The sequence below is a fragment of the Rattus rattus genome, chromosome 1 (genome assembly GCF_011064425.1).
Source record: "Rattus rattus isolate New Zealand chromosome 1, Rrattus_CSIRO_v1, whole genome shotgun sequence".
Lineage (NCBI taxonomy): Eukaryota > Metazoa > Chordata > Mammalia > Rodentia > Muridae > Rattus > Rattus rattus.
In genome coordinates, this window is record NC_046154.1 from 16,760,426 (window position 1) to 16,783,237 (window position 22,812).

Genomic DNA, 22,812 nt, shown 5'->3' on the forward strand with positions numbered 1-22,812 from the left:
AGACCCCCATCCAGAACTCAGCCACCAGCCTCCCCCAGGAAGACCAGGTCAAGTTCATCCAGGATGAACACACTACTTTAATGTCACATGAGAACCCCGTGGGAGAGGGAGGGGGTGTGAGGGAGAAGACGCGGGTCCTCTTGGCTGGGGAGTATGGGGGAAGTGGTGGTCACAGAGGAACCAGGTAGGAGAGGAAGGACAGACAGACAGTCCAGAGACTGAAGGAGTCCAGGAGAAACTGTCCCACCTTCCATGAGGCAGATGCTCAGCCTGAATGTGGAGGGCTGCGCCCAGGTCAGGGTTGGCTCCCCAGACCCTCCCTCCAAATGATCCTCTTAATCTTTGCATGGGGTCCCCCTGGGACCCCGACTGTCAGCTCTCCTGGGGCTGGTTGCCCTGGCGTCTGCTTAGAGTCCTGGAGCCGGCTGTGGGCAGGTCCACGGAGGCACTGAGTGGTCTACAGGAGTTACCAGCCACCATCCCTGTCACGCTCCACCCTGCGTTTGTACTGAGGAGTCGGGAGATGCCCCGCGGTACACTGCTGCAGCTGGGCTCCCAGCAGGATGTGCGGACAACGCACTGGCCAGGTTGCCTCAGTTGTAAAACACCTCATCCTCCTCTTCTGAAAGAGAGCCACTGTCCACCGACGCCAGCGAGCCAAGCATGTGGGCCCCGCTTTCAGGCCCACGGGCCCCTGGCAGCCGCTGCCGGTGCTGCTGGGTGGGGCTCGGGGGCTCCTCTGGTGAGGGCCAGCCATCATCCAGGGTGAGGCCAGGGGAGCAGGCTAGGAGACTGTCATCCTGTGAGGGGCCACTCAGGAGGCTGTCCTGAAGGTAGATACTCTCGAGGTCTAGGACACCGAAAGGGGGTACAGAGGAAGAGACGGAATTCTGCATCCTGTGCCCTACCTCCCTGCGTGCGGGAGGTCAGGCCAGGCCTGCTATGTCATTGCTATGAGACCTCAGGCAGGTCTCCAAATCTCTCAGCTCAGCTTTTCTCCCCATGACAGGGAGCAGAGAGGGTAAGAGCAGGAAGCAGGTGTTGTGACAAGGGGTTCTCCTTCTGGTCCTCTGTCCCTTACCCTCCCGGTCATAGGGAGAATCACGTGAGATAAACCAAGGGAAGCTTACCGGGACACAGGCTTGGGAAAGCAGGATCCACAACCCACCTAGTGTGATTCAAGGCGCGCCCCACCCAGTCTCTCCTTTCTGATTGGGCAGCCCCTGGGAATGTGCGAGCCGGAACCCCCAGCCCCAGCTTACAGGGGAAGAATGTAAGCCGCCCTGCTGAGTGTCCTTGGTGTCACCCTGAGGGCTATTCCACCCACATTGCCTTGATATCCCTGCTGTACCTTGGAGCTGGAAGGCACCCTGGGTACTGTCCTCGGGCTGCAGTTCATCATCCAGAGAGGACCAGGCACTCAGAGTGGCCTCCGTGATGGCAAATTGCTCAGCGACACCTGGCGGCGGCGGTGGGGAAAAGCAAGATTAGACTCGGTGAGCAAGGAGTGGGAAGGGGGCGCGCTATGCCTATATGGGTCTCTCTGGGCTGTCCCAGGTGATAGAGGAAGCCACCGAGTGCCCCACCCGCCGACATCCTGTGCTTTTACTGCATTTTCGCCCAGGCCCACCTTCAGACTGTAGACCTCTCTCCCAGATCCCCCTGCGCACCCACTCAAACCCCGGCTCACCCGCAGCGAAGCGTGCCTCGCGCAGCTCGTCCGGGAGGCAGCAGTAATGTTCGTCCTCTGCCGGGGACAGCTCCCAGCCTGACTGATGGGCGCTCCAGCCTTTCCACTCGATGAGGTGGGCCACTCGACCGCGGGCCATGGCTGTGGGCTTTGTGATGTGGTCCTTGATGCTCTGCACCACCCCTGTGGAGCCATGGAAAGCTATCAGGTGACCGTCCCAACATAAGCCCCAGCTCATGACACCCAAATACCCCAGACCATCCTAGAACCATGGCCAATTCAGAACTCACATCCTACCCTGTGCCTTCCGCAGCTGATGGCCCCTCCTTCACTACAATGTCCCTCCCATTCGTATGCGCCCCCCCCCCCCCGGCCACCATTCCCAATGTCTTATTGAATCTGGATCAGGTTCTCAAACCACTCCTTTCTCCGAGTGGCCATGTGACCCAGCACCTTCCACTCATGATGGACAGTCCTGGGAGAGTTGCCCTGTGCTCCCAGCTCTGTGGATTGAGACTCTGGTGAGTGGAGGAGCATCAGGGAGTACTGCCTGGAGGAGGTGGACTGGAATTGGGCTCTCTGAAGGCCTATTGGGATGGGACAGTTGGTGGCCAGGCTGGCAGGAATTCACAGAGGAGGTGACATTGAAGATACAGAAGAGCTGGCTCAGCACCACACAAGGGTAAGACACAGGGGCAACAAGAGGCCAGACAGGGACTAGAGAGCCAAGGTGAAGACTTGGTATTGTCTATACAACGATGGAAAGCCACGCCACGGCACAGCCAGACAGGAACCAGGGAAGAGGTGGGTTAGATCTGTTGCGTGGGATGTCAGTTGAAAGACTGGAGTTCAAGGGTGGAGATGGGGCAGTCAGGGACCGTTGTAGGGACCCAGCAAGAGGCAGGGCCAGGGCTAGACAGGAGAAAGGCTGGGGGAGCTTACGGGCTGACTGGTTGGATGTGGGAGATGATGGAGACAAGGAAGCCATAACAGCTTCGCATCTCCACTAACCGAGGAGCTGGGGAACAGATCTGGGCGTCCCCAGAGTCCCTAAAGCCAGGCAGGCAAAAGGCCTAGGGGAGCCCGAGTCACAAGGTCAGGTGACACTGGCACAGGAATGAGGGACCAGGAACTTGGCAATGATGGAGATGAGGAGGAAGGAGAGACCTGCTCGCCCAGTGTGGTGCTGGCTGCAGACTGTGGAGAGGTGGTGTTTCTCAGGGCAGGGAAGGGGGATGGCAGGAGTTTCAGGAGGAGGAAGCTGCAGAGACAGAGGTGGAGGGAGGCAGCCAGGCCTTCTGGGAACTTGGAAGGATCTGGTGTGGTGGAAGCGTACAGTTTGGGAAAGAGCTGTGAGGGGAAGCTGATGGGCCAAGCAGCCTGGTAGGTGGCGCAGAGGGCTGCCTGGAGCCGAGGTGTACAGCGGCCTGGATCCCCTCTCCAGCATGCATGCCCTTCCCTTAGCCACTGCTGCTAGGTGCTCCTGGCTTCCTGGTACATCACATCATATTCAGAGAATTACCATAACTTTAGGGGTAGCCTCGCACCCCCCCAAGGTGACACCGTCCTCATGGGCAACCGAGGACTGGACAGGGAGCAAAATGAAGCTGAGACACTTGGTTTTAAGTGCCGTTGAGCCTTCAGGCTACCATGCTGCAGGGCTTCCAGTGGGCAGAGGCAGAGAGAGTCCCACAACTGTAACCAAGTCTCCACAGAGCAAAATCCTTCAGCTTCCTTCACTCCCCAGGGATCCGCCCAAGAGCAATCCCCTGGGGGACACAGTCCCCACCTCAGGTTCTGCTTCTAGGGAACGAGACCCAAGGTGACGTGGGAGACCACGCGGTCAGACACCCACAGCCTGCACCCTCCCCTCTGAGCCACCTCCGGGGCTTGAACACTCAGCAGTTCAACTCCCGAGAGAAGGAACCCAGCTTGAGGTCTGGCAATTTAGAAGAACTTAAACCCGGCATCCCTGTGTCCCTTTGCCTTCTGTAGCACGTCCGTCCATGGAAGAGCGTACTAGCTGTAAGGATTGGAGGGGGCTATCCTGACCTACCCACAAGGGATGAGGTGGCCAGGGCAGCCACGCTGTAGTTGCTGGGGCAAGCTCTGGAGTCAGATATGTAGCCATTGGTGGTCTGGAAGCACCTCTGTAGAAAAAGGAAAGGGAGGGTAGGTAGGAAGGAAGGACGGACAGACAGGCAGAAGACACCCCTCACTCCCCCGCAGATCATTCTTATGATCTGCTCATCAGAAGCTGGCCAGGGGTCAGACACAGAAAGGTAGGGAGATCCTCTCCATTCCCACAAGATTTCCTTCCCCGGGCTGGCAGGACTGTGGACCTGGGCTGAGCACAGGAGAGGAAGGGACAGTGATGTCAGCTGGGCACACTGACCTGCCAAGGATCCCAACAGAAATCCATCTGCTTGTCCTGAAGCAAGAGGAGAAAGGGGGATGATCAGTCAGGGCCGGGGCGCCCGGGGTGGGGGTGGGGCGGCTTGCACACGGCTGTGTCCTGAAGTCCTTCAGGGCAGGTAGGTCCAGCTTGTGGTGCTCTGAGAGGTCAAGATGTGGCCACCTTACAGGACCCCTTGCTATAGCAGGACCTCTCTCTACACCTTCCAGATCTACGTGGAGGCTCTTCCTGCTTGTACTCTTGAGAAGTTCGGGACAGATGCTAAGTTATCCTAGGTTTGTAGCAGAACCTACCGTCTGCAAGGTTGAGTTACTTTGGACAGGAAGACCTTTGGAGTGGGGTTGTGTTTTCTAAGTAAGCCTGACCCAGTCCCTGATGTCCAGCTCCATGCAGAGCCCTCATCCAGCTGAACACTGATCCCTCGGTGCCCTACTGCCCAGGGAGAAGCTGGAATTGGCAAGAAAGGAAGGAATTGGGAATGATTTCTGTTTGCTTCAGGGAAATAAAAGGGCAGTTGGAGTCGGGGCAGGCAGGAGAGTGAAGGTTGGCCAGTTACCTTGCCAGCAACATGGTCCGGAGCAATGGCGGGTGGCTGGCTGGAGGGCAGGTCCCGATTCAGGAGGTCTGTGCCCTGGGGCCTGGGGCAGTTCTTGTGGGCACTTGTGAACAGATCTGGAAATAGTGACAAGAGAAATTTAGAAAAATCTATATGGGTGGCGATATGGAAGGAAAAGAAATGGGCTTTTGAGCGGGGGAGGGGGTGGGGAAAGGTGTCAAACCATCTCTGCTTTATGTGTGGAAAAAAATGGATTTGACCAAAAGATAGCTGAAGGGATAAACTAATCAGTAAAAGATACAGAATGAACATTCAAAACCCAGTAGTATTATAGACAAGCCTGGGTTACAATGAACTCCTATTGACCCAGCTATGAGGGGAAGCAGGAGAAACATTGAATCCCAGGAGCTGGACCAGCCTCAGCTACAAAGTATCATATCCATTGCATATTTATTTTGGTTTTTTTTTCTTCCTTCCTTCCTTCTTTCCTTCCCTCCCTCCTCTCCTTTTTGAGACAGGCTTTCTCTGTGTAGCCCTGGCTGTCCTAGAACTCACTCTGTAGACCAAGCTGGCCTCAAACTCAAAGATCTGCCTGCCTCTGCCTCAGTAGTGCTGGGATTAAAGGCGTGCACTGTCCCAACCTGGCTGAAATTGTATACTTTGTTAAGACAGACAGACAGACAGAAGACAGACAGGACTGGAGAAATAGCTCAGTGGTTAAAAGCACTGACTGCTCTTCCAGAGGTCCTGAGCTCAAATCCCAACAACCACATGGTGGCTCACAACCATCTGTAATGAGATCTGATGCCCTCTTCTGGTGTATCTGAAGACAGTTACAGTGTATATGTGTGTGTGTGTGTGTGTGTGTGTGTGTGTGTGTGTGTGTGTGTGTGTATACATATATATATATTAAAATAAATCTTAAAAAAAAAAGGAAGGAAGGAAGGAAGAAAAGGCCAGTGGGTAGAGTATTTGTGTAACATATCTAACAACCAGCAGCAGTCCAGGGTAAAGTCAGGCAGATCAGAAGTTCAAGGCCATCCCTGGATATGCAGCAAGTTTGAGGCTAGCCTGAGCTACATGAGACTTCATCTCTGAACTAATATATTAAATAAATAAACGCAAGGCTTCTGAGCCCTTCTCCTCTCCTGCCATCCATCTTGGGATGGAGACTTTCCATGTATAGCCCAGGCTGTCTTTGAGCTTCTTGCCCCAGCCTGCTAGGCAGCTGGAGCTATAGGTCTGTGCCAATGGACCCCCTCTATTGTAAATTTTTTTACTTATATATATTTTTTAAAGATTTATTTATTTATTATATATAAGTACACTGTAGCTGTTCAGACACACCAGAAGAGGGCATCAGATCTCATTACAGATGGTTGTGAGCCACCATGTGGTTGCTGGGATTTGAACTCAGGACCTCTGGAAGAGCAGTCACTGCTCTTAACCACTGAGCCATCTCTCCAGCCCCCTACTTATATTTTTGATCCAGGGTCTTACCACGTAGCTCTAACTTGCCCTGACTGGCCTAGAACTTTCTATGTAGATCAGCTGTCCTTGAACTCACAGAGATCCACCTGCCTCTGTCAAGTGCTAGGATTAAAGGGGTTCGCCAAGTGGTGGTGACACACGCCTTTGATCCCAGCATGAGGAAGGCAGAGGCAGTCCGATCTCTGTGAGTTTGAGCACAGCCTGGACTACAGAGTGAGTTTGGAGATCTGGAGAGAGGGCTCGGCAGTTAAGAGACTTCCAGAGGACCTGGGTTCACTTCCCTGCACCCACAGCACAGTTCACAGCTACCTGTAACTCCATTTCTTGAGGATCCGACGCCCTTCTCTGGTCTCTGGGTATCCATGCATGGTGTTTAGACATTCACGCAGGCCAAACACCATACACATAAAATAAGACTTTTTGTTTGTTTTGGGTTTGGGTTTGGTTTTTCAAGGCAGAGTTTCTCTGTGTAGCTATGGCTGTCCTGGAACTCACTCTGTGGACCAAGCTGGACTTGAGTTCAGAGATCCATCTACCTCTGCCTCCTGGGTGCTGGGGTGAAAGGCGTGCACACCAGCTCAGCTATAAACTTTTCTAATGTTCTTTGTAAAGATCTCATTACAGATGGTTGTGAGCCACCATGTGGTTGCTGGGAATTGAACTCAGGACCTCTGCAAGAGCAGCCAGTGCTCTTAACCACTGAGCCATCTCTCCAGCCCATTTTCCAACTGAACGACCCCCCCAGCCCTCACTCCGTCACAGAAGCCCCAGCACCTGCCCAGCACACAGCAGGCTCTCATCAGGGGCTTCTCAAAGGAAGAAAGCAGGGGCTTCAGACATCAGTGCAGCAAGCCGGCTTTAGTTAGAACTCCAGAGGGATTAAACAGCTGGGCTGTCTCCAGCCATGCCTCCAGCCACAGACAGGTCAGAGAAGAGAGGGGTCCCAACACAGGGAAGTCCCCAGAATTAACACCACAGGAACATCCAGCCTCGCTGCAGGGAGGAAGGTGAGTGTAGGCCTGCGGTCAAGGTGAGAGTTTTCAGCCAAATTACATTCTGAAAGAGCCCAGAGGATCTGGGACCTGCCCAAGGCTGGGGTGCGCAGCCAAGGGAGAGAGGCTGGAGCCAGGCTGTCTGGGACACTATGGAAGAAGGCAAGGTGATGGCCGGTGTCCTCTCCTGACCCAAAGTGACCCAGACATAAGGAGGGCAGGGTGGAGAGGACCACATGGGTTCTGAGAATGAGGGATGAAACATGTGTTCACACTCACGGTGCCCAGCAGTCTGCTGAGTGCCAGTCCTGGCTGTGTGACCCTAAATTATCCTTGCTCTTCTCTGGGCTCCAGCGCCCCCCAAGTCTACAAAGGAAGGACTCCATGGGGGGGCTGGGGGCCGTCCTTTAGTAGTCATGCAAGCTATTCACTAGGGTTATTTCTCATTTATTTGTGGCTTTTTTTTTTTATTTGAATGATCTCTAGCTGGAAATCACAACCAGGGCCTTATGCCTGGTGGGCAAGCACTCTGTCACTGAACTACATCCCCAGCCTGCTTTTCACCAGGAAATAAAATAAGAATGGAAGAACGGAAATTATCTGAGCCAGAAGCAGCCTGAGGCTCAGCCTTGTGTCGTGAAGAAGCTGTGTGTCATGTGCACACAGGCATGTACTCCTGTCTGTGTGTGTGGGTTGGGGGGTTCCCACAGGTGAGAGTTTTCTAGCTGTGCACACTGGGTCAAGAGAAAAAATATATTTGCTCGGTGGTTAAGAGCACTGACTGTTCTTCCAGAGGTCCTGAGTTCAATTCCTAGCAACCACATGGTGGCTCACAACCATCTGTAATGAGATCTGGTGCCCTCTTCTGGTGTGTCTGAAAATAGTTACAGTGTATGCATATACATAAAATGAATACATCTTTTATATGTGTATACACACACACACACACACACACACACACACACACACACATTTGTTCTTACAGGTCTGTCTGAGTTGTGTTTCTTTTGTGCTAAAGAGACCATGACTAAGACATCTTATAGAAGAAATGGTTAATCAGGGGGTTATGGTTTCAGAGGGGAAGTCCACAGCCATCACGGAGGGGAACACAGCAGCAGGCAGGCAGGTATGGTACTCATCCCAATACGCAAGCCGAAAGCAGCAAGAGAGAACTAACCGGAAATGGCATGGGCTTTTATAAATTCAAACCCCACCCCCAATGATAACGCTTCCTCCAGCAAGGCCACACCTCCCAATCCTTCCCAAACAGTTCCACTAGAGAGCAGTTTGGAGCATGTGGATCTGGTTCTGTTGCCTGCACAGAGTGAGAACTCACAGGGCCAGCAGAATGAGGTGTGTGTGTGTGTGTGTGTGTGTGTGTGTGTGTGTGTGTGTGTGCGCGCGTGCATGCATGCACACATGCGCCAGGAGTGGTAACTACCACCTAGTCGACCTGGTGGAGAGGACGGCTAAAAGCCTGGAGAGAGCGGAGCGGCTTGCAGACCGCATGGCAGAGTAGCAGCTGAAGCGAGCAGATCTGGCTCTCAGGAACTGATAGAAAACTTCCTTTTTTTTTTTTTTTTTTTTTTTTTTTTTTTTTCGAGCTGGGGACCGAACCCAGGGCCTTGCTTCCTAGGCAAGCGCTCTACCACTGAGCTAAATCCCCAACCCCGAAAACTTCCTTTTTAATTTTTACCGCAACATATATGAGCTATGTGGGCCATACCTTACGCCTTAAGGTATAAAATAACAGTATGGAATCTGCTCGACCAGGGTAAATGTGCCTGCTGCTGATCTGGCTTCCATCCCTGGCAGCCATAAGGTGACAGAAAGAACTGACTCCTGAAAGTTGGTCTATGACCCTCACACATATAATGTCATACGGATACACCCCTATACAAAAACATAACAAAAAGGGTCATATTAAAAAGGAAAAAGAAATCAGGGGCTGGAGAAATGGTTCAGTGATCAGAGCACCGGCTACTCTCCCAGAGGACCTGGATTTAATTTCCAGCTCCCACATGGCAGCTCACAACCATCTGAAATTCCAGTTCCAGGATTTCTGGCCTCCCTAGGCACTAGAGACACACACGGTGCAGGCAAGACACACATAAAGTATTTCTTCAAATTAATTAAAAAAAACTTGGGGCTGGAGAAATAGCTCAGTGGTTAAGAGCACTGGCTGCTCTTCCAGAGGTCCTGAGTTCAATTCCCTGCAACCACATGGTGGCTCACAACCATCTGTAATGGGATCTGCTGCCCTCTTCTGTCGTGTCTGAAGACAGCTACTGTGTACTCATATAAATAAAAAGAATTTTTTTTTTTAAAGTTTGCAAGCCGTGACGAGGTATGGTGTTGTTTCTTACTTGTGGTCTCAGTGTTGGAGACTGAGGCAGGCGGGTCAGGAGTTAGAAGCCAGTCCAGGAGTACATGGTGTGTTCCAAGTCAACCTGGATGACACTGCAACACACACACACACACACACACACACACACACACTATATACCACATACCACACAGACATACCATGCACCCCAAAGACATAGAAACAGACATACAACAACACACACCCACACCACACACACACACACAAACACTCACCACGCACAGTATGCTACAGACCCACACACACACCATACATCACATACCACACAGACACACACAGAAACAGACACAGCATATACCACAAAGACACACACAGACACACACATACATACCACACACAGACACACAGACACACACACACACCACACCATATCACACCACACCACACCACACCACACCACACCAAACAGAAAGTTCTGGAATTCTGCGTGTTGCGCAAAGCCTGAGTCTCTCTAGCTGCAGGGTGGTGCTGGCTACTTGGATGGGTGTCCGGGTGCTTCTGGACTCCCTGGGCACTTCAGCTGCAGAGCAAGGGGTGAGGGGGATGGATGACAAGGAGCCAGCACAGCAGGTGACACCAGAGGCTGGCTGGGGTGCTGGTGGGCTGGAGGCCTCCTGGCTTCAGCCCCTCCCCCGCCTGCCTGCCTTCCATCCCATCTGGGATGCAAGCGCCCTAACAAAGTCTCCCTCTGCCCCTGAGGACTTTAGCCCCATGATGTCATGGGCTGGTTGCCATAGAGACGCCAGGTAATGAAGCAGCCCAGGGTGAAATCACAGGCTGCTCTTAGTCCTGCTGGGACCTGGCCTTGGTGACTGGAAAAACACATTGTCACGCAGGGTGGGGCTGGGGGACACCCCAGGGGACCTCCAATGCCTGCTATTTTGGAAGCTTTTCCCGAGGGAGTCGCGAGGTGACACTCCCCTTCTTTTACAGCTTACACCCTACTCGTTTGACCTCAAGGTCAGAGGCTCCTTCTTGAACCTGCTCCCTCTTCCACCTCCTCCTGGCTACAGGAGTGACCACCCTCCGGTTGCCACGGCAACCTGAAGACCCCCCCCCCTTGCTCCTTCCAGGAAAGGGGTGTCATACAGAGATCCTTCCACCCTTCTGCTTCCCAATCAGACAGTCAGACTAACCACCCAGACAGTTCTGGCTAACATCTAACCTGGGCTCCTCACGCTGTAGCGCTTCCCCACCGACCTTATTTTTCCTGCTTGGTTCCTGCCTGACTCTGAGGCACAGCCCCTCAGTTTCCTCTCACTTGCTTCTTAGCTGTCCAGAGCTTACATAACTATCCACAGGGGCTCTGTGTCCCACCCTGTTAGTCACTGCGGTTGCCACCTGCACCCAGAGTGTTTCTCAGAAGCAAGAGAATTAGCCTGCGGCCACTTGGGAGATGGCAGTGCAGGCGAAGTGAAGAGGGCTCTCTCCCAGCATCGCACAGGAGTTGAAAAACAAGAGAACTGCAAGCTGGGCCTGGGTGCTGCCTCCCTGGAAGGCGGCCTCCCCAGAGGGGCTCCCGTCACCTGTGGCAAAAGGATGCACCAGGTGGTCCCTCCAGCCATGACATGCTAGCTGCCCTTGGCTCTGGGGAGAAGCGGCCTTGGGCTCAATCTCCAGACTCGGTCACGTCTTCCCCACATGTGACCCTCTTCCCTTCCATGCTGAGGGCTAAAGAAACCAACACTGCGGTGGCCAGGGCTCCCTCAGAGGAACAACCCTGTCTCAGTGCCTCAGTTTGTCTTTCTGCACACTGGGATTTCGGAGTCCTGTTCCTGGACTGGAGTCTGCCTTGGGAACCGTCTGGTCCCTACAGACAGAGACCAGAAGCGTGAGCCATTGGCCTCTTGGCCAGGAGAGCAGGCCCCGGAATTTGGCAGAGGACCATTCTCCAATGTCCTCCCAAACCACCTTGGGCCAGGATGGTCATGTAACAGTCTGGTTGGCTGAGCTCAGAGGTGCCCCAGGAATCTCTTTCTATCCCCAACCAAGGGCTTCCACTCACCCCAGCTCCTTTCCAATCTGTCTCCCCTCCTCGGTTCAGTCTACTCCTGTCTCGCCATCGCCAGGTAGCCTGCCAGGTTGGCCTAAGCCAATGAGGTGAGGTGACTCCCTTGAGGGGGAAGCCTGGCCTGGGAGGACACACTGCCTGTTTATTAAGTATCTGCTCTGGGTTAGTCACCCAGTTGGTTCCTCACCTATGATTTCGCTCGGAATCCTGCAAAGTAGGTAGCAGCATACCCATTTGACAGATGGGAAAATGAAGTCTGGGACTTATCCAAGGCACCGGGGAGTAAACGATTTGGTCAGAGCCCAAATCTTGGGGGCAATATGAAAGTCCAACCACCAAATAGTGCCCATCTCCAGAAAGGGGCCTCCGGTCATCTTTTTCTGGGGTGTGTGTGTGTGTGTGTGTGTGTGTGTGTGTGTGTGTGTGTGTACACGTACCTGCCCCACTAGATTTCTTTAAACCTAACTGGTCCTCCCCGAGGATTGAACTTTTAGAGGACATATCAGATGTTTGACTCTTCAGAAGAAAGTCTTCAGTGGCCAGTGTCTGCCGTCCTAACAACCAGTGCATTGGACACTAGAGATCCCACCCCCACCCCAGGGTAGGCCTGGAGGCTGACTGGTCAGCTTTAAGGGAGGGATATGGTAGGAGGGGGTGGATAGAGACGCTGTAGAACCAGGGGCAGAGGTGGGCACAGAGGGACCCAGAGATGGAGAGGGATAGATACTGACTTCCTATCTGTTCTGCTCTGCCCACCACTGCCAGTGCCAGCAAAACCTAGCCTGACACAAGGCCTTTGAGTGACCCCAGAAATCTGTTCCGATCTGTGAGCCACGTACAAAGTGCTTCAGGGGAGAGCAGGGAACCTTCGAGAACACATAGCGTGGAGGGTGGGGGCACAGCACTGGGGCCTACAGGGCCTGGATTTGCATCTGGGCAACCTGGGGTGAGGTTCTGCTGCTCTCTGAACCCACTTGCCTTCCGGGTCCAAGGAGAACTAACTGAGTTAGGAGAGCAAAGGCTAGCTCAGTCTGGCTCAGGATAAGCATCCAATGAGTGGTAGATGAGCTGGGGGCCCTGGGTGTGCCTCAGTTGACAGAGTGCTTGCCTAGCATGCGTGAAGCCCTGGGTTCAGTCCCTTAGCACCACACACGTAGGCGCGGTGGTACAAGCCTGTAAGCCTAGCACTCGGGAAACGGAGGCAAAAGGATCAAAAGTTCAAGGTCATCCTCAGTCATAGGGCAAGTTCAAGGTTACCTGGGCTACTGAAGACCCTATTTAAATAAGAAAAAAAAAATAGGGCAGACACCCTTGCCTAAACGTGAGATTCTAGCATTTGGGAGACGGAAGCAGGAGGATGACCTTGAGTCCAATGCCAGCCAGGCACTACCCTGACTCAAAAATAGTTAAAAGTTAAAAAAACAGAAATAGATAAGGAGTACAAACTAGTTCTTAGATGCGGTAGGCGCGTGGTCCGTATCCCACAGTCGCTTCAGCGCAAATGCTTGGCACTACTGCTTCCTCGGAGGCAGGAGGGGTCCCCCTTCCTACCAAGAAGCCTGGAGTAATCGTCTGTGGGAAGGCTGACACGCTAACCCCACCGGAGAAGAAGGTACTGAGTTGATGGCAGTTGATGGTCAGTATGGGTGATTCTGGTGACTTCACATGGAAACCCCTCCCCCACCCAATGCTAACACTCCCACACCACTCCCATCCCCAATCAACGCTACGATTACACACTGGGGAACAGTGGGGCAGGGACTGGGGACTCTTGGTGCCCTAGCCCAGCAGCAGAGGCTGACAGCTGGGTAGGGTGGCCTGGACCTGGAGTGGGGGAGACCGGGTAGACCGAGGTAGTTGCAGGCTCTAGGCTCCCTGAAACATCAGGACAAACTTCATGACCCCTGGCCTCCACTTCGGGCTCTGCACATGGCTCCCAGAAACCCTTGGCAGGTGGGGACTTTGGTCAGCAACTGGTACAGGTGTGCAGAGCTGAGAACCGAGGATCCCAGGGTACCCTGAGCTCCACAAGGCCAAGGGCTGGCTGCGTGGTGCTGTGGCTGATGACCCAGCTGTGGAGAATTTAGACCCTGGTTGTGGCCCTAGGCAAGGTTTCCTAGTCTTGTAAAATGGGGACTAGGACAGTGTTTGACCCGTTAGTTTTCGTGCCTACGAGTAGAACCCAGTGAGGCACAATACTGTCCAAAATGACAGAAGAGCAGGTGACCTCTGCCCAGTGGGTCATCAGCTGGGTCTTTAGAAGAAGGGTTGTCCTCTGTCCTTGTACCCCCAGACCTCTCGCTTCTAAGTTGCTGGGGTGCACGTTGAGACCATCAGGGTCTGTCATCTCGGACAGAGAGAAGGTTAAATAATACTCAGGAAGCCCGGGTACAGGATGAAGAATGGAGACTGTCTCAACCAGTGTGACCTTGGCAGGCATCCTGCCGTCTAGCCTCTATCCTGTACTCGGTGGTTCCTGAGCTCACCGGGCAGTGCACTCGGGCACGGGTTGGCCAAGGGATGGAGAAGGGACCTGGTCACTAAGGAAACATCCAGACACCTCACACCCTCAACTGCCTCTGTGAGCAACTACCCATGAGTCTTTGGGGTTTACGGGGACAGCTCAGATTCTGAGTGGAACTGAAAGACCCTTCATCGCTTTCTCCTCCAGAACTGCTCCACTGACACCCAGCCCCCTGACACCCCAGGAGGTAACATGTCCTCACCAATCAGCTTGAACCAACTTCATACAGCCTGACCCCGCCCTCCCATTGCCCCCCCCACCGCGCCGCCGTGTTGACACCTTCCAGGGCCCACCTGAGTCACTTTCTTGAATACCACTTCCCACCCCACCTCAGGAACTTGAGAGCAGAACCCCCTCAGAGTCCAGAGAATGGAGAGGGTTGCTTTTCAACAGTCCCCAGACCAAGGTCCCCATGGGGTCTGTCCAGCCCACTCTAAGGCTACATTACCCTTCTCTGCCTAGGTGAATTAGGGGAGTGACCTGTGCAGTAGCTGTCTTCCAAGACCTTGGGGCTGGGGTGAGTAGACTTGACCTCTGTACACTCCCACTCCCAGCCCCGCCCCCTGCTCCCACAGCGGGTAAGAGTCCCAGGTGGGGCAATGGCCCAACCTCTTTTGGGGGGATTTGTTTTGTTTTTGACACATGCGCTCATGTTGCCCAGTTTGGCCTCAAATTCTCTATGCTGTGGATGCTGGCCTTGAACTCTCAATCTTCTGCTTTCTGAGTGATGGGATTGCAGGCTTGTTTCCACACCTCCCCAACCTCTCCTAAAATATTACTCCAAGACAAAAGCCTTCCCCTCAGCATTTATGAGAGATCCTATGGCCCCCCCATTTACAGACGGTACCCCCCAAACCCCACAGATATGGGATAGTCACTCCAGTTCCCTGGAATCACCTTGGAATAACCAAGGTGCCAGGTGAGAGACAAAGGCCCAGGGGTTACTGGGAACATCGGCTGTCCTCTGTCCTCTCCTGTCCCCTGAGCAGGGGTGGGGGTGGGGATGGAGTTAGGGATGAGGGTGGGGAAGAGTGGGGAAGGGCGAGCTTGATAACCTGTTCATCCCTACTGACCCCTTCCTGCCTTCTGGGGCTAACGATACAGGCACCCCGAGAGGGGAAAGGATCCTGGGCTAGAAAGGCCTGCATCTTGAGGAGAGGGAGTCTGTCTGTCTTGCTGGAGCTCAGTGGCCCATAAGAGGACCAGAAAGAACCGGAAGCCTCCCTCCCCTCTCAGGCACACTGCAGGAGGCGTGTAGCTGCGGGGAAGAAAGCATGGCACCGGGACCTTGCTTCATGCCACCTGCCGGGTGCCGCGTGGGGCGTGGGGTGTGGAGACCTCCGCCCGCTCTGCGTGCTGCTCGCCCCCTCCCGGGCTCTGTCCCCGTGGGGCACCGTGTCCTCTGGGGCGCAGCTGGTCCATGAAGGGCGGACACCCACCCTGGCTTTCCCGAGCTGAGAGCTGGTGCTCCCGCCCCTCGCCGCTTCCCTGGCCGCCCTGTCCTCACCTCGCGACACGCAGGATCCCATCACGGGGTGGCGGGGCCGAGCCACTGCGCCTGGGGTGCGGTGGGCGGTCGCGGGCTCATGTCTCCGCGGGCCGGGGCTGCGCGGCTCGACCTCCGCTCGCTCCTGGGTCGTCGTCCCCGCCGCCGTGTCCGGATCGCCTCGCGCCGCGCCCGCAGCTGCCAAGGCCGGGCGACACCGCGGCGGGCGGGGAACCGGGGAGCGCGGAGGGGGCGGGGCTGGGGTGCGCCCCGCCCCCTCCGTGCCCGTGCACCTGTTGTCGCTAACCAAAGTACCGCAAACCAAACTAACGGGGACTCGGCCCTATAAGGAAGACTTCTAGCTTCAGATCTGAGTAGCGCCTGCTTTCTGAAGCTCAAGGTCAGGGGAGAGGGCTGGGAAGGGGGAATTCTGCAAGGATGAACCGCAGCCTACTGTGCATAATGAGGAAGACCGAGTTTTATTTTATTTTATTTGTGTGTGTGTGTGTGTGTGTGTGTGTGTGAGAGAGAGAGAGAGAGAGAGAGAGAGAGAGAGAGAGAGAGAGAGAGAGAGAGAGAGAGAGAGAGAGAGAGAGAGAGAGAGAGAGAGAGAGAGAGAGAGAGAGAGAGAGAGAGAGAGAATAGGGAAATCAAAAATCAAAGTACGGGGCTGGGGATTTAGCTCAGTGGTAGAGCGCTTACCTAGGAAGCGCAAGGCCCTGGGTTCGGTCCCCAGCTCCGAAAAAAAGAACCAAAAAAAAAAAAAAATCAAAGTACACTACTTGGGGGAGTCTATTCTTTCCTTCCACTATGTGAGTCCAGGGGATCAAACTTGGTGGTCAGACTTCCTGGTGCCACCCCTGGTGGTCAGCCACCTGATCATGGCATGATGTGACCCAGGGCAGGAGTTCTGAGAGAGGACCAAGACACTGCACTAGTGGCCTCCTGGCTGGATAAGAGGTCTCATGCAAGAAGGTAGGCTACCTCCTAGGGATCTTCCAGTGCAAAGAAATCTAGGCAAGTTCCACCTAGAACTTCTGTCATGGAATGGCTGGCACTTGCGTGGCTGTGTGTGTGTGTGTGTGTGTGTGTGTGTGTGTGTGTGTGTGAGCACGTGTGATCCTCCTCTCACACATATGCACAGTGTGCATTTCCAAGCACTCATTCAGGATCTTGGAGAGAGTGACCAGATGTGCTGTGGCAAACCTTGTCAGGCCCGGAGTACCTTGTGTCTGAGGTAAATGTCACCTCACTCCACCCTTGACATTCCTGTCTCCAGGCAGAGGAGTCATTGGGTCTGTTTACTAGACATGCATCACTAGAGACAGCCCTGGGGGATGACTATGGCTTAGAGCTAGGGTCTGAAGATCCTGTGCAGAGCAGAAGCCAAGCCTGGTGGGGACTGCCCAGGGCTGGGGAGCTGCGCTACTGAGTAAAGTCAGAGTAGAGACGGTTCTATGCCGGCCCTTGTGTTGTCAGACCTAGGTGTGAATGCAGACTCGGTTCATACAGACAGTGTTACTTACACACAATTGAATCTGAAAGGAACTCGTGTGGACATCACTGCTCCCTACACAACACAGCACAACAGCATTCATAAGACAGCAGGTGACATGGGTAATCCCAAGACCGGTGACTTACAGCGGGCAGGAGCAAGAGTGAGCTCACTTCTACAATGCCAGTACTTGAGAGGTAGAATCAGGGGGATCAGAAGTTCAAGGTCATTCTTGATTACCCAGTGAGTTCGAGGTCAGCCTGGGCTACCTGGGACCCTGCCTCAAAAAAAAAAAAAAAAAAAAAAAGAAAAGAAAAGAAAAGGGAGAAGAAAAGAAAGTATGCGTAAGGTTGTGCCTGGATTATGAGGAAATACCGTATTGTTCTAATAAAGGGCTAGAAGCCCTGGTGGCCAATCCCTCGAGGACCCCAAAGGCTTGTCGTTATGACAACAGCAACACAAATGACTACAACCCCTATATTCACAGAGGGAACTGAAGACCAGCATTTGTATGAATCACCAAATACATGCACGTGTGAACCACCTTGAATGTCTGTTCTCCAGTGTTGCCCAGGGCCTGTGTACTCTGCTCTCCAAGCCTGGCCTCGCTGAGGTGGCTGTGAAGGGACCATCCTTTATCATAAGGACATCCAGGTGGCTCACTTGGTGTCAAGGGTGCTCCCGGGCCTGTGTAGAGAAGGAAAGACAGATCTGCCTATGGCCAAGCTCTGGTCCCATCCCAAGCATGTGACCTGGTACCGAGCAGGCAGATGTGTCCGCCTTTCTTATCCCTCTCGAGAATGAGTGGATGTGGCTTGGAGGCAGGGCTCTGACTCACCATGACGGGAGAGCAGGGGCTGATCACAGGGGCTGATGTTTTTGCTGGCAGCCTCAGGGCTGGGGTGGGGGTGAAGGAAGAGGACCCTTGAGAAGAGGAGAGACAGGGCAATGCCCAGGGTAGAAGGGTTGCCTCCAATGGGGAAAGGTGGACAGGATGAACAGAACTGTTATCGGTGCTTCCTGTCTGGTCAGCTCAGGGACACAGGTGTATGTGTGTGTGTGTTGGGGGTGGGAGTGAGGACAGATGCTTCTGCCTACCCCATGTATTTATACTGCTTAGCTTCCTCTGATTCAATCTTGTACCATCCCGAGACCGGGCCATACTGGGGGAAGACAGGTGGCTCTTCCTTGCAAGTCCACATTCACCTTCCCAGTCCTTGGAATTCTGCTGAAGCAGACAATGTCCAGACAGGTCCAAGATGTGTGGCTGCCCTCCCTGGGACTGTCTGTCCTTTCCCACTTCACCCTACAACCCATCTGCCCTGCGACCTTCCCCTGACCGTCTCGGGTGCCCTCCCAACACACCCACTCATGGGAGAGAGGGAAAGACACTTGGGAGATCCGAGCTAGGAGGTGCCCGTTACCCCTCATGTTCTGTTCTCCTAGCAGGAGTTTGAGGTCCCAGACAGAGCCCCCTCCCACGGCTGTCCATCAATGGGCAGACATCTGCAGCTCTGAGAGCCTGCCCTGCTGTGGGTACTGAAGCACGGAGAGGGGACATTGCAGGGCTGGATGGGAGGAAGATAAATCTGCAGGAGTCACTCCAGTGGTGAATCAGACCAGTGCCTGCCGGGTAGTCCCAGGGTCAGTGGGGACACTGTGAAGAGAGCCATGCGTGAGCCGAGCTCAGGGTCGGGATGGAGAATGCTACCTCCATAGCCAATAAAGCCTGAGATGACAGTTCCTGCCAAGGTCCAAGGGGACATGGGGACAGCTTCAAGTCTACGGTGACCCCAAAACTAGGCATTGAAGGTTGGGTGGAGTGCGGGCAGCTAGAACTGGGGGATGGCTCTCTGTACGCAGAGGTTTGAAAACAGGAATGCACTGGGGGCATTCTGGGCACATGTGATACCCCTCCCCCTCCCCCTCCTTCCCCTCCCTCCTCTCCCCCCTCCCCTCCCCTCCCCCTCTCCCATCACCGGACATTGTAGAGGATTCTCTATTGAGCACAGTAGCAGCCACCTTCACCAGTTTGCCTGCTTACAAAAGGTCGTTGAGTTGCTGACACTAACTCCTCTCTCAGAGGAGAGGATGGGAGGGAAAACCATGGGACCCTTGCCTGGGATTCCAGACCCTCCCCTCAGCTCTCTGATTGTAAGTCTGCCCTTAGCAGTGGCTAGAATATATACACTAGGGAAAGCCTATCGAAGGTGGTTGCATATATGAGCGCTATATGGAAGCCGTCATCCGTGCTGGGTGAAGTACCGGCTGCATGCTTTGGGGTCTCCCGGGGTCTCCTGCACGGAACTCTTCACCCACACTCTGTCAGAGAACTCAATAAATTCTCTGGCTCCCTGGGATGGACTGTAATGGAATCACGCTTGAGTTTGTCATGAGAGCTGGCGAGGAGTCTCTCCAAGAGAGGCAAAACCTGATAGCAGAAGGATCAGCAGAGGGCCTGGCAGACATGAGTGGGCCTCCTGTGGATGGGAGTTTCCTTAGTAGGTGCTCAGTTAATAGGTGGTGACTGTCCTAGGTCTCAGGTCCAGAAGATGGATCGTGGCTGAGACACCGTCAGCCTGCTCCTCACCGGCGGGCACTTGCTGAGCCCTGATGTGTCAGGCAAGGGCTGTCTGTATTCTGTAGAGGCTCCTGCACACTGGAGCCTACAGCGTCAGTGGAGGAACTCAATGGCAATATCTCTCCAGCAGTGACCAGGGTCCACTTGGAACCACAGTCCTGGCAACATAGGGCAGGTAGAGCCCTTGAAATGGAGAAAGGACCTGACCTTGTCTGGGGCTTGGGAGTAATGAGGGTAGAGACAGCTGCCCAAGAGCATATGTGACTTAGAAGGGCAGAGAGAGAGGGAGAGGGAGAGGGAGAGGGAGAGGGGGAGGGAGAGGGGGAGGGAGAGGGGAGAGGGAGAAGGGAGAGGGAGAGGGGAGAGTCTGTCAGTGGTCTGGGGGGTGGGAAGAGGGACCCAGGAGACTGAAGAAGAGGCAAAACTCTTGGAGGTTCCAGCAATCAGAGCTTGAAGCCTTTCTAGAAAGATCTAGGATTAAGGCAATGGGCCAGCCTTGAACTGTATCCATTCTCACCTGGGCTGAGGTTTCCAACTGGACTCATAGGTCAGAAGTCTCCCTGCCCCCCCCCAGACAACAGGTGAACTGGGGGGGGGCATGCACACTCTCAGTGTGAACGGGGAGACAGAGTCCTGAGGGAGCTCAGTTTGATCAATCAGCCGCTGTCTGTGCTGAGCCCTGGGATGCCAGGAGAGACAGAGAAGCCTTTATGGAAAAAGAATATTATGGAGTAAAGTCGTATATTAAGTTCATTTCTCAAATGTCTAGTGTTAGTCAGTGATGGCTGCTTCACAACAGGATCCCTTTCTCAGAGTCCGGGGATTGGTGGTGAAACTCAGAAGGTCCTGCTAGAACCAAGGACTAGATGTTGTACATGTCATGCAGCAAGTGGCCACCAGGGGGCAGCCCGAGACGGCATCATTCTAAATAGTTTTCATGTTCCTTTTTGCCCTTGGCCAATTGACACAGAAAGTACCACGCTGGCAACACTGACCCCAGCCAGGGCTCAAGGTTGTGCACACTGTGATCTGAACTTGGACCTCGGTGAGGGGGAGGGACTGAAACACTGTCACTGGGTCCTGGGGTTCACCATGGACGTCTGCGTGTGTCTCTCGGCCAAGACTACAAAGCTGCACCCCCTCCCCCCAGAAGGGAGCGATGTTCTAACAGAATACAATCCCCTCGGTCTGAGATCGTCCTGAGCCCATTGTGCAGACATGGAGGCTGAGAGCCAAGAGACCTCAGGATCCGGTGCGCATATGGGGTCGGGGTGGGAGTGGCTGCATGTGGCTAGGTGCTACTTTTGAAGACCTACCTATCTGTAGGTCCCAGGAGCCACCCTCCCTCCTCCCCAGGAGCCTGGGGAAGCCATGACCTAAGAAAGCCACACTCAGCTACTCAGGAGCAGGGGACTTCCAGTAAGGGTCAGATGTCAGAATCCGCACACATCCAGGCAGGAGAAGTGAACAAGAGGGGTCCCAATATGGCAGAGGGTTGGCAGAACTGTCAGGGAGTCCCAAGTCTGATGGAGAGACACAGCTGACTGCTGTACCCCGTCCTGAGCTAACATTGACATGAGGTTAGCCAGCCTAGCAGCTCATAGGTGACACTTGATCATGAGGATGGCCCTTACCATTAAGGCCCTGCTGAGCCAACCAGATGCGACCTTGGTAAGACTTAGTGGGAGGAGGGCAATTCAGGAGTTTGGGTTAATAACATCATGGTGCACTGGATGGCATGAGCCCATTTAACCCTGCAGTAGCCCAAGAGGTGAGTCCACACCATGGTCCTAGAAACACACACCACTCAGCTACACCCCAGCCAGATCCCCTTTGTCATAACCTGTGAGATGACTCCAAACCTGGACACTCCTGGAGGCTCTGGGATCAGCAGTGCCCTCTCTATTCCTATCTCTGGATATTTGTGCAAGCCATACATTCCCCACCCCCCACCCCCCGAGCCCTGCTCCTCCATCAGGCCACACCATACATGTCTGTGAAGGGGCTTTGAATCCTGCCCTTTCACCTCCATCTTCATTCTCCAAACTACCTGCAGGATGCTTTTCACCCCCACAGTGGGATGCTGAGGGGAGAGTGCAGGCCAGAGGGAGCCAGCGGCCCTGGCGATGAAAAGCTAGGATGAAAAGCTAGTGTTAGCTAACTCCGGCCCACAGCTTGTTTCTATAAATAAAGTTTTATTTAAACACATTCACGCTTTTTCATTCACCTATTTTCTATAGCTGTTGTGCTTTATAATAGTGGAGGTGTGGCAGACAGAGCATGGCCCTCAAAACTGAGAATGGAAATGTTTGCCGGCATCTGGCTGAGGGGACACCAGGCTCAGAAGCGCCAGGAGAGGCAGAAAGAGGGGTGGGAATTGAGATGGTGACTCAGACTGGTTGATTTCTTTTTTTCAGGTGTCTGAGTGGGCTGGCCGGGGCAGATGGGGGCCAGAACACATGGCTTGGCCTCTCTGAAAGTCAGGCTGGGTCTGTAATCTCCTCCCCAGCTATCGTTCACACAAAGCTAACGGATAGTCCTGCTGGCATCTCAGGAACAAGACAGACAGACAGACACGGCGACTCCTTTTCTGGGAGCTCACAGGAAATTGTGGAGAGATGTCCAAGCCAAAGTCCAGATCAGAAGTCAGAGCCAACGGGATCTGTTCTTCCTCTCCTCCTCATGTGGCTTCCAACCACTCATGAACCATCCCCCGGTTGTCTGGGAGCGGGACGTATACCTCGCCCATACAGGTTAGCAGAGACCTGTGGTGTTTGATGAACCAGCCAAGTCCGCAGTCCATGTCTGCAGGCGAAGCTCCAATTGTCGTGGGAAAGCCCCCGATGGCATTTAGGACAATGGGTTCTAGCCCAAGACTTATTTGGGCAAGTCTGTCCCTGCTGGGCCCCCGGTGTGGTCGTCAGGAAGCAGGAGGGCTGGGTAAACGCACCTGAAAGATCCTCCGGCTGCACACGCCAGGGCTCGCCTTCCTCCTCTCAGGCCTCAGTTTGTCTTCTGTAAAATGGGAACATGAATGATGTCCCTCCCACACTCTTGCAGCTGGTCCCAGTCCAGGGAGATCACAGATGGGAAAGCACTTTGAGCTCCGTGGAAGAAAGGAATTCTATAAACCTAGGGGGTTATTATGCTGCGGATCTGGGAGCGGGCATGGGCTCGTACCCAG

General features: G+C 54.1%; 1 protein-coding gene across 1 annotated transcript; it reads right to left on the minus strand.

Annotated features, from left to right (window-relative positions):
- Window positions 1-57: 57 nt before the first annotated feature.
- On the minus strand, window positions 58-15,755 carry Fam131c (family with sequence similarity 131 member C). The gene is made up of 7 exons (XM_032895166.1): window positions 15,574-15,755; window positions 4,663-4,778; window positions 4,086-4,121; window positions 3,747-3,840; window positions 1,691-1,873; window positions 1,352-1,459; window positions 58-850 (listed from the first exon to the last, which is right to left on the minus strand). The coding sequence occupies exons 1-7, from the start codon at window positions 15,593-15,595 to the stop codon at window positions 594-596; spliced, it is 816 nt and encodes a 271-aa protein (XP_032751057.1). The 5' UTR covers window positions 15,596-15,755; the 3' UTR covers window positions 58-593.
- Window positions 15,756-22,812: the final 7,057 nt, after the last annotated feature.